Source organism: Herpailurus yagouaroundi, unplaced genomic scaffold (assembly GCF_014898765.1).
Source record: "Herpailurus yagouaroundi ecotype Mexico unplaced genomic scaffold, PumYag 250, whole genome shotgun sequence".
NCBI lineage: Eukaryota > Metazoa > Chordata > Mammalia > Carnivora > Felidae > Herpailurus > Herpailurus yagouaroundi.
Window position 1 is genome coordinate 1335262 of NW_024412467.1, and position 11402 is coordinate 1346663.

An 11402-nucleotide genomic window follows, 5' to 3' on the forward strand; every position below is an offset into this window, starting at 1 on the left:
TAAGGAAAGTCTAGCTGACTCACCAGAACCCCTGGGAACGTCTCGTTTATTGAGGACCTACTATCGGTCAGCATAAATATTTCATTTAATTTGTGCAAACCCCCCACGAGCTCAGTATTAGAATCTTGCTTTACTGATGTAGAAACCAATTCACAGAAGGCGGGTGACTTGTCCAAGGCCACAGAAAACACCAGGAAGTGAAGGTGGGGTTGACGTCATTTCTCCGATCCTAAGAGCTTTGCTGTTTCCTCCACACCATGGCCCCTTCCTTTCAGGAAAAATGCTTGTTGACTTTTTTTTGGTTGCATGCACAGTTCTGAGCAGAAAAACATGATGTCACCTTTCGAGACACGCATTTTATCAGTGGGGACTTGAAAATGAAGTTAAAAATTAAGCAGCAGAGTCAAACCCAGACTCTCTGCTCTGAGAATGTGGGGCCAAACCTGATGCGGTCTGACTGCCACGTGGCTAATTATTTATCCTTGTGAAACTCTGTGGAATTATTTGAAAGGGAGGAAGGGACGGAAACTTCTTCAAGTAGCCTTGTAGTCTAGGGCTTAAAATACTGGTTTAATGGCGAAGGTAAGTGTTTTTCTTCTTTTTGGGTCTGAGGATAATTACTAATCAATCAGAGATCCATTAAAGGGAGGGAGCACTTTGAGGGGAAGTCAGAGGAGCACCCTGAAAGCGGCCTAAGGATTCCCGTCTGGGAACGGTTTCTGGCTTCAAAATGAAGAAGAGACTTGCTAAAACGCGCAATCGATTCAATCGATACTCTAGAGCACGGCTTGAGAGGCCACCGATGTCCATGGACACTGGACAATGGTCCCTTCTCTGGGGATTCTGTATTAACTGTGGCACCTTGAGGAGCTGGGTGGGTTTCACTGTGGGATAAAATGCTGGATCAGAATTAACAAGGCTTGGATTCTGGGACTGTGACTGATGAGTCTTTTCAGATTGCCACATATATTTGAAATGATGTCTCAAAAAAAAAAAAAAGGCGAATAGGAAGTTGTGAATAAGATAAAAGCAAGAGAACGTACATGCTTGTGGAGCTCACCTGGCTCCTTGCCCTCAGAGCTCAGGGAAGATGCTCAGAGAGACCATGATGAGCACCCACAGGTGCTCCGATGGGAAGCTCTTGGTTAAGACTGAAGAAGGTGCCTTCTCCCAACCTGCCAGAGAAGGTCCCTAGTCCAAAGCACGGTTGCCCTGGAAGGCAAGCCTGAGGTTGTCACTTGGAAGAAAGGGTCAAGGGGAATCTTGTGCATCTCCTGGCGAGCCGAGCCGTGAGTCCCTCAAGGCACTGACCCAACTGCGCTCGATTTTGGCGTTACTCTGCTTTCTAGGATCACCCACTCTTGGTGCTTGATACGGTTTTTCTTTTTCTTTTTCTTTCTTTCTTTTTTTTTCGCGATTAAATCCGTAAGTGAATTGACCGAATGACATAAATTACCTACTGGAATAACCAGTTTTACTTCAGCCCTACCGATTTTTCAGAAAGGTAGGGGCAGGTGACACAAAGGGGCCTCAGTCTTACTAACATGGAAGAAACTGCTTCTTGTTCTCTGATGTTCTCTGATGTTCTAGCAAGATGCATCCCTTATTCTCCCATCTCGTGGATTCTAGTAGAAGAACCCACTTAAATGTTTTGTTTTCTTTATTTGAGAGAGAGAGAGAGAGAGAGAGAGAGAGAGAGAGAGCGTGCAAGTGGAGGAGAGAGGGGCACAGGGAGAGAGAGAGAATCAATCCCAAGCAGGCTTCAGGCTCAGCAGGGTGCCCGACGCGGGACTCAATCCCACAACCCTGGGATCATGACCTGAGTCAAAACCAGGAGTTGGACACTCAACTGGCTGCACCACCCAGGTGCCCCTGGAAGAACCCACTTTCCAAAGGAAATGTTTAAGACCAGTTTAATGATGAATCAGAAGCACTTCTCCAGAAATGCATAAATCGGGACTGATTCACCTGAGAGGTCCCGAGTGCCAATCTGATGCCTGTTTATTATTATTGCTGTAGTTAATGTCAATAACCGTTTACAACGTACATTTTACAATCAGAAGGCATGCTTCAGACCTTTTTTTCCACTCACAATAGTCCTGTGAAGTAATGTTATCCCCATACTTCCTGATTGTTTCTATTTCGTATTCAATTAAAGCTCCCCGAGTGTATGAAATTGTGAAAAAGCTGAAAGATTTTGAAAACTGTGAAAAAGCTGAAATGAAAAAGATCAGCTTGTAAATGGCAGAGAAGAACGTAGTCCCTGGATACCCTTTGAACCACAGGTTCATGCTCCTTCAGCCACATGTAACATTTACTCTGAGCAAACTGGGGGATTGGACTAACAGAGATGATGCAAGACAGGCTGGGGATTAGGGGAAATCTAAGCAATCGAAAGACCACTATAATGAAACAGTGAGTTCCAGGCTGAGACCAATAGGAAAAAATGATTCTTTTGCTTAGGCCTAAACCATATTGTCTACGTTGTTAATTTCATATCAAATACAACTCAATATTGTATCATGAAATTATTTTTATTTTTTTTCAATTATTTTTAACATTTATTATTGAGAGACACAGAGACACAGAGCGTGAGCAGGGGAGGGGTAGAGAGAGGGAGAGACATAGAATCGGAAGCAGGCTCCAGGCTCTGAGCCATCAGCACAGAGCCCGACGCGGGGCTCGAACTCACAGACGGCGAGATCATGACCTGAGCCGAAGTCGGTCGCTTAACCAACTGAGCCACCCAGGCGCCCCGCATGAAATTATTTTTAAAAGATAGACTTTCGTTTCATTTCTTTTCCATTTTCCTATATCTACTTATAGTTTTGCCTCTGACTCACGAGGTTTTAGAAGTGTCACTGTGGAATGGAGGGTCCTCAGCCATGCTTACAATTGGACCCAGACTCAACCCACTGTCTCTGAGCGCCTATCGGTCGTGACAAGGCACAGATCCTGTCGTTTCACGGGGGGCTCCTGCGATTACTTTAGGAAAATCGTTTCCATTACTACGTCCCGAGAGCCCCTAGGCTACAGTGGTTTGGGAGGTCTGCCCGATTTCTCTGTTTGTCTCGTGCAAAGGACACAGGAAGTTCACAACTGAAGTCAGCTATTGAGACAAAATTCAAAACGGCCTGTGAAGTCGTGCAAGCTAAGGCGGGGTGGCAACAGATACAAGGGAAAGGAAGGTTTGTGGCAGGATTGTACTAACAAAAACAGCAAGAAAAGGCAGTCGTTTTTATTCTTTTAACTATTCGAAGCTCGACTGGAAAGTATTTTCACCATCAAATGTCCTTCTTGAAGAAATGACTAAAAAAAGGAAAGCCATGTAACTTCCCCTGTGGAACCCTCCCGAAAGAGCCTACCCTACTGCATTCTAGGCGGTGCGTAAAATATGAGCATATAGGGGAAGTGGCTCTAGCGGACAGAGGCATCAGCAGGCTGGGCGTCGGGAGACCCGTGCTGCTCTGTGACCTACGTGGCCTGTGTCCACTTCTCGGACTTCCCGCACAGCAGTTTTCTCAGCAGCACGGTGAACAGTTGGGCAGAAGATCTCGGAGCGTCTTTCACCTCTAGGGCTCGGGGCCTGCAGGACTTATCAGAGCGGTTGGTGGGGAATCTGTAGCTGGGGTGTGATGACTCTTGGTTACACGTACGGTGAAAAAGTTGCCTTCAGGCAAGTCTTGGGATCTTACATAACAGGGGAAATCAGACAGAAAGTGGTCCAAACTCTGGGTAAACAAGGCGTCCATTCCATTTTGCTTCAGCTAGGATCTGAGTGAAACGCACTGACCCGGGCTCCTGATCTCAGCCAGATGTTTGCAAGGCTCGTAAGCCCTCCACGGCAGGACGAAAGCCAACATGATTCCTGGTGCTGACCTTCTCTTGTTTAGCAACTGGGCATCCATCTAGGTCCAGGTAAACAAAAAAGAAAATTTCAAAACTTAGATGGGCAGATCTTATTCTTAGAATTCAGGAGACACTTGGCGAGCAGAAGACTGTCCTGTCTGTGTTACCGGAGGCCCAATCATCGATCTTTCACACTAGCGGCTTCTCGGTATAACACGAGTGTCTACAAGTTGTAAAAAAACAAAACAGACAAACAGCAAAGGCACTTAGCAGATAAGGAAAATCCTTTAGAATAATGTGACCACCGTGTCCCATAACCCAGAATGAGCCACTGCTGGCGCTTATGTGAACCTGCCTCTCTTTCTGGGGACGTGCAGCTATCAACACGGGCGCGAATGATGGGGGGACAAAATTCTTCATCTTCTCATTCTTTATGAGCCTCTATCCTAAAGTCATAGGTTATGAACATCCCTGAGGGTGCAGACAAGTCTTGTTCAATTTGTGTGCAGAAAGAATGCAAAGTTTTGAGCGATGAAATATAAGCATGATCCAGTATTTGTAAAATTTAGGAATGGCTGCCATATTGACAGCGATCTCAGGATGAGGATTGTTCCTAAAGGAAATCAATGTATGTATCCACCGAGAGAGTTTGATTGCTATAGGAGTATCAAATTTGGGGATCATGAATTCTCTTTTCCTCTCAAAATAACTGGATATATTTGGAATTGTAGTAGAAAGCCTCACTCAGTGTGATTTTACACTGTGGTTTGAAGAACTTTTCAGCCCAAGAAAGTGTCCAGATTGTGTGTAGCAAAGGCAACAATGAACATTTTAGAGCCTCAAAGGTAATACACGTTAAGTGTTCTGCAATGTCCCCCTTCCTATTCAGAGAAGCCACAATACAGCATCGTTCTGGTTGTACAGAATGGATGGCAACAGGATCATAAGGAGAGAAAGGGCTATTCTGGAACTTTCTCCCCAGCTCCTGAGCTTTATTTAACTTTCCTGTCCTCTGACCCACCTTAAGCCGCAACACGCCTCGCCTTTGGTTCTCTGTGGCTTGCAATTTTCTCATTCAATTCTTGTGGCACACTCCAGAAAGAGGCTTACTCTTATAAGAATGAATGGTTGGAGAATTTAAATGACGAGGCTCTAAGTCACATAGCTGGTGCTTACAGCTGGATTTTCTTGTAAAAACTGAGTTTTCCATTAGCGTAAAAATCAAGAAGCATGCTCAAAATGTCAATCGTATAGCCATGTTGGATCAAAACTTTTACCGGTGCTGAGAGAGGACCACGTTAACATGAGACAGTTATCTGTGTGCCACGTTTCGGATTGTTGTTCACTCCGCAGATCAAAACCAGTCGTGGCGAAAGAGATTCGGGGCAGAGGGAAAGTCCACCACAGAGACTACCACTGCCTCCAGAGGAGCCAAATGGACAAGAAGCCTTCGCCCAAGAAAGGTAAATCTTCCCCATCAAGACTACTTGCTGGAAGGCTGGAAGCTTATCTCCACGGCTCTTTTTCCTCTCTTTCTCTTCCTGTTTTCTTTTCCTTTCTTTTCCTTCTTTCCTTCTTTCTTTCCTTCTTTCTTTTCTTTTCTTTCTTTCTTTCTCTTTCTTTCTTTTTCTTTCCTTCCTTCCTTCCTTCCTTCCTTCCTTCCTTCCTTCCTTCCCTCCTTCCCTTTCTTTCTTTCTTTCTTTCTTTCTTTCTTTCTTTCTTTATCATGTCACCCATTATAAAGACTCTCTGAACAACATTGGACCAGCTCTGGCCCCTCGTCCTGTTACCCGTTGCTTTTTTTTAGGGAGCCCCACTGAGTTACCTCTTAGAAATCAAGACAAATGCCCAACAGATCCTGGGACGTAAGGAACGGAATAAGTCTTGAAAAAGTCATTTTAAACAACTTGTGCATGAATTCCTGCCATGATGTGATTGCCAAGCGGCTTTGGAATCCTCCAGTGGCATGGAAAGAAGTCCTTCGCAGGCAAACAGTCCTATCACTGAGGCTGTTTGGCCATTACAAATGATTTCTTTCCTTACATTTTTATCTGTTTGTTCACAGGCCCTCTTTTTGGTTCTCTTTAGTTCCATTTCTCCAAATCTACAGAAGAGATTGAATCCATCATTCGCTTGGGAACCCTTGCAACATTGGTCCCTTGTTGCGTTTTGTGGGGACTTTTAAAGAATGTGTTGCTCTTGTAACATATTGAATACTCGCCCGTTGCCATATCACCTCCAAACTCAGTAAAAGTGGCCCTTAGTTAGTTAGTTAGTTATTTCTTTTTTTTAAATCTTTATTTATTTTTGAGAGAGGGACAGAGTGTGAGCGGGGGAGGGGCAGAGAGAGAGGGAGACACAGAATCCGAAGCAGGCTCCAGGTTCTGAGCTGTCAGCACAGAGCCCAACACGGGGCTCAAACCCACAAACTATGAGATCATGACCTGAGCTGAATTCGGGCACTTAACTGACTGAGCCACCCAGGAGCCCCGCTGTGTTAGTTCTTGAAAGCTGGGCATACGTGGAGGCAGGGTCTAGTGACATGACAAAGGTGTTTCCAAGTGAGCGTCACATTCAGGAGTCGGGGGGGGGGGCAGTGCTCGTTTCCACACACACTATCTCAGATATTTAAAAGGGAATCCTTGGGTGTTCCGTCAGCTTCTTTCAAAGGCAGCTCCGTGGTAAGTATAAAGCTCCCAGCTTTACGGTAAATGTACATGCAAAACGGACAGGACCTCTGACTCACAGCTGGGGGACCGGTTTGACCCCCCCCCTCCCCGCCGCCATCTTCCCCCCTCCCCCACTCACTTTACTGGGGACAACATGACATAAGCACCCTCCCTTAGACTTTCCTACAGTTGCCATCTGCTTCCCACACCTCTGGAAAAAGGTCATATTTGCTTTGCTTGACTGTAAGAGCCCAGATTCATTGTCTTGAAGTCAATTTAAGAATATGGCCAAGGAGCACCGTGGTCATGGTTATTTTGGCGAGAGAAGGCAGTGGGGGCAGAGCAAGGGCCCTGCTGTTTTCCAGGTGTGGTCGTGGGAGAAACGGAAAGACGGCGGCCTCGGTCAGGATGCTCAGTGCGTCCTTCCGTATGGTCTCCTAGCTCCAGGTTTCTGTTCCTTACGCTATGGACTGGCTCTCATCATGCACTTCTCAAACTTCACCATGATAACCCAGCGTGTGAGTCTGAGCATTGCGATCATTGCCATGGTGAACAGCTCTCAGCCGCATGGTCTATCCAATGCCTCCGCAGAAGGACCTCTGGCAGATACCCTCAGCAACCCCAGCACATCCATCAAGGAATTTAACACAGGGGTGAGTATATCAGCATTACTTCCTGCTTATGGGTCTCTGAGTTCTCTTTGGGCCAGCTGTAACAGCTTACCAATTCCTTCTTCGTCAAGGAGTTAAATAAAATGTTTATCACAGGATTGTAGAAGAATCAGGATTATACCCTATTGTTAAATTTTTTCCTTTAAACTATCAATTACTGCAGGGTTGTTTTTTTTTTTTAATGTTTATTTACTCTTGAGAGGGAGAGAGACAGGGTTCGAGTAGGGGAGGGGTAGAGAGAGAGGGAGTCATAGAAGCCGAAGTGGGCTCCAGACGCCAGCTGACAGCACAGGGCCTGATGCGGGGCTCGAACCCATGAACTGTGAGATCACGACCTGAGCCGAAGTCAGACGCTTAACCGACTGAGCCACCCAGGTGCCCCTTACTGTAGATTTTTGATGTCACCTTTGTATTTCATGATTGTATTACCTTGGACCCAGCTTATTTATAATGACCTCTCTGCCTCCAGTCTTTTTTCCATCACTCATTCTACACATTCACATTCTTGTGCTCAAGAATACAAGACAGCTTCGGGGTGCCTGGGTGGCTCAGTTGGTTAAATGTCTGGCTTTTGATCTCTGCTCAGGTCATGATCTCATGGCGGTTAAGACTGAGCCCTGCATTGAGCCCCACATCAGGTGTGAAGCCTGCTTAAGATTCTCTCTCCTTCTGTCCCTGTCCCCTGCTCATACTCTTTCTCTCCCTCTCTCTCGACGTGCTGGGCTCCTCCAAAAATCTGGTCCCACTTCTCAGCACACTCAGATCTGCTGTCAGTGGCCCAGGGAAGGTCCTTGTTCTGAGCAGCTCAGAGTCCTGGTTAGTTTCTCAGCATTTGGTTTCACTCCAAATGCTACAAGTTTACTTTCGCTCTTCAACAAAAATGACTTTTCCTATTTCTCTTTGTACAAATCATAATCATCCTTCAAAGGGTGGTGGTCCAAGTATTGCTTCCTTCCTGGGACCTTTGCAAATTGTTTTTGTCTCTTCTCAAATTTCTCTTTGTCTCTTCAATTTATAGCATGATGCCACAAGCCTAGTAGGCTGCCAAAAATTATTTATTGGCTTACCTCATAAGAAGAATGTGATCTCATTAACGTGCAGTGCGTGTTTCAGGAAGTCATCTCTGCCAGGGCAGACCATAATTCCTCAACTTGATTTTAAGGACAGATTTTGATGAGAATTCAGGGAAGTTGTGCTTTCCTAATATTTTTGAAATAGAAGTCAACATGTCACCAAACTTTTCCCGGAAGCACACAGTTAAAGGAAACTCTTTCTCAGGTGAAATCTCTCTCAATGGCTGTTTTTCATGCACCTCTTCTTACCACGTAATCATTTCTTTATCTCTTTCCTTCTTCATTTCCTTTGTTTTTACTCTTCCTCTGAAAGGAGCAAATTAGGGGTATAATTGGTTGCACGTTTGGAAGAGGTGGACTATTTGCTAGGTAACAAATACAGATAAGTAGATTTTTATACCAGGATCCCACCAACCCAAGCAGCGCTGGTTTTAAAGTCGGTTTTTGCAGGGCACCTGGGTGGCTCAGTCGGTTGAGCTTCGGACTTCAGCTCAGATCATGATCTCACCGTTCGTGGGTTCCAGCCCTGCGGCGGGCTCTGTGCTGACAGCTCGGAGCCTGGAGCCTGCTTCGGATTCGGTGTCTCCTTCTCTCTCTGCCCCTTCCCCACTCACACTCTGTCTCTTTCTCAAAAATAAGTGAAGATTAAAAAAAAAATTTTTAATAAAAAAATAAAGTAGATTCCCGTAAAAGAACTTCTTAGCGAAGCATTTTCTTTTTTTCCGCCCCCCAGGCCTCTGTATATGAATGGAGCCCAGAGACTCAGGGTATCATCTTTAGCTCCATCAGCTATGGGATAGTAGTGACTCTGATCCCAAGTGGATATTTGGCAGGGATATTCGGAGCAAAACAGATGCTTGGTGCTGGTTTGCTGATCTCCTCCCTCCTCACCCTCTTTACACCGCTGGCTGCTGACTTCGGAGTGATTTTGGTTATTGTGATTCGGATGATCCAGGGCATGGCCCAGGTATCCAGATACTTTCTCGTTCGGAGCGGGACACAGGTACCTGAACTGTACTAAGACCGAAGGTCTTAATGATGTTCATTTCAGGGCATGGCCTGGACAGGTCAGTTTACCATCTGGGCAAAGTGGGCTCCCCCACTCGAACGAAGCAAACTCACCAGCATTGCGGGGTCAGGTAAGGATATACACGTGCATTAGAGCTTTGGAATCGGCCTCACCCCAACGCGTCTTTCCTTCTCTGCCTGGGATGTCTGGGGGGGGGGGGGCAGGAGGAAGTGCCACCGAGAGATTGAACAACGTGAGACGGTTACATAGCCTCTGTAAGAGAGAGCTACCTCGGTGCTGTAAAGCCACTGGGGTTTAGAAGCGGCTGTGAGCTGGGGTAGTCAGAAACGCATTGTGGGAAAACGTTTGGAACTTGGGTCTGCATACATGTAAGACAATCAAGTAAATTTATATAATACTTCCCTAATGGCGCTGAAACACCATTTCAGCAAAGACACACAAGCGGGAATTAAGACGAGCAGATTTCACAGCAGTAAGGAGAGACAGACATCAGCCTGGAAAGGAGAGTCTGAAGAGCCCAAGTGATTCTGAGCTCTTTGCTGCTCTGGGCTAATCTTCACAAGTGTCTGACCATTAAGTACGTTGTAAGCTCCCGTGTTACCAAAGAGGGAATTAACCCGTGTGCGAGATCGCGTGAATTGTCCACATGCGAACCGCCGGCGGGTGACCAGAGCGGCTGCGCGCGAGCCGATGACGGGACTCCAGGACTTTGCTGCCGACGACATGCGCCCTAACGGGGGGAGGGGGGGGGCAGAGGCGCTCCCTGGTGTTCAGGGAGCCACGCTGCAGTGTCAGGAGGCGCATCAGTATTGTTGGTCCATCCCAGTTACTCCACGTGGCTGTCCCGAGGTGGGGGGACCCGTGAGCGGGAAGAGAGGCTGTCCTCACGCAGTAATTCTGAGTCGGCCTCCTCGCTGCCGGGACAACGTCCAGGGAGAACACTCAGTCTTGTCGTAAGTGTTTCTTCTCCCTCTTCTCCTCAGGGGCAGCGTTTGGGTCCTTCATCATCCTCTGCGTGGGGGGACTAATCTCCCAGGCCTTGGGCTGGCCGTTTATCTTCTACGTCTTTGGTGAGTCCCTTTCCCTTCTGTCCCGAGCGCCCCGTGTCCCAGCCGTTCAGCGTGATGCCCACGTTCTCTGTCCCCCGTGCCCACAAGAGAGAACGGGCCCTTTGTGGAACAGAAGGTGACGAAGGCCGCCGAGGACCGGTGGCTCCCTTACCCCAGTCTAGGAGATGACACTCCGCGCGGGGCTGGCCTCTGAGGAATGGGGAGCACGGCCTTCCGCTCCCACCCCTGGCGTCTTCTGCAGACTCTCCGCCACCGTGTCCGAAATGCCGGCTCTAGTTGCCCCGTGGTTGGCACGTCAATGTCACTGAGAGTTGGCGACACACACTTGAAACGCGTCTTCGTATTTTATTACAGTTGCGATTACTGCAAAGATGCTTTGATCTATTCTCTGCCAGGCAGATCTTGCCAAGCTCGATTTACTCGCGCCCCCCTAGGGAGACCTCCAAGCCTTATCCTGTCGGATGCCGTCTTCCTGCCCTCTGTGGTGCTCACTGATAATTCCCTCTCTAGGCTATGCTGGCACACACTTATCTATTTGCCCCCCGTCCCTCCCCACGAGACTGTGAACTTGTGAGGCAAGGAATCTATTCTATAATTTTTTTTTTATCACTTTGGTACTATCACAGCGCCTGGCTTCTTGCTCGATAAATAAAAGAATGGACGGATCCCGTCATTAGAGGGAATTTAAAGAACATTAGTCCCCAGAGACTGTTAACATCCAACCTTCTTCCAATGACCCATCTCAGCCACGAGACACAGGCCTGTTCTCTTGTTCTGACCAAAGGATGCCATCCAATACGGTTCTGGCTTGCAAGGCTTCCTCACTAATGATGCTAATCCCGGGTCATTTCTGTCTGCACGTGTTAATCACGTACCGTCAAGGAATATTTCTTCCGGAAATCCCTAACGGATGCACTGTTTGAATACAAATAACACCGTCTTTTGCAAATATGCCAGACACTTGGCCTCGCCCCACCGATTTTCTGGCAGGTGGTTTCATGTATGTATGATTCCTGTCTTCTTCAATCCTGACTGTTCAC

General features: G+C 47.1%; 2 protein-coding genes across 5 annotated transcripts in view; one reads left to right on the forward strand and one right to left on the reverse strand.

The window, feature by feature from the left end:
- LOC121020328 (histone H2B type 1-A) overlaps positions 1 to 11402 on the reverse strand; it is a 448453-nt gene that overhangs the window by 276769 nt on the left and 160282 nt on the right. The window lies entirely within an intron of this gene.
- The window catches only part of SLC17A2 (solute carrier family 17 member 2), a 16115-nt gene continuing 5157 nt past the window's right edge, over positions 445 to 11402 (forward strand). The window contains exons 1-7 of one of the 3 annotated variants that reach the window (XM_040460310.1): positions 445 to 582; positions 3768 to 3918; positions 5203 to 5312; positions 6960 to 7171; positions 8996 to 9229; positions 9314 to 9401; positions 10276 to 10362. In XM_040460310.1, coding sequence (XP_040316244.1) covers positions 5285 to 5312; positions 6960 to 7171; positions 8996 to 9229; positions 9314 to 9401; positions 10276 to 10362 — 649 coding nt within the window. In that variant the 5' untranslated portion in view covers positions 445 to 582; positions 3768 to 3918; positions 5203 to 5284. The remainder of the gene's footprint in view (positions 583 to 3767; positions 3919 to 5202; positions 5313 to 6959; positions 7172 to 8995; positions 9230 to 9313; positions 9402 to 10275; positions 10363 to 11402) is intronic. The other 2 variants (XM_040460311.1, XM_040460312.1) reach the window with 2 other exon arrangements.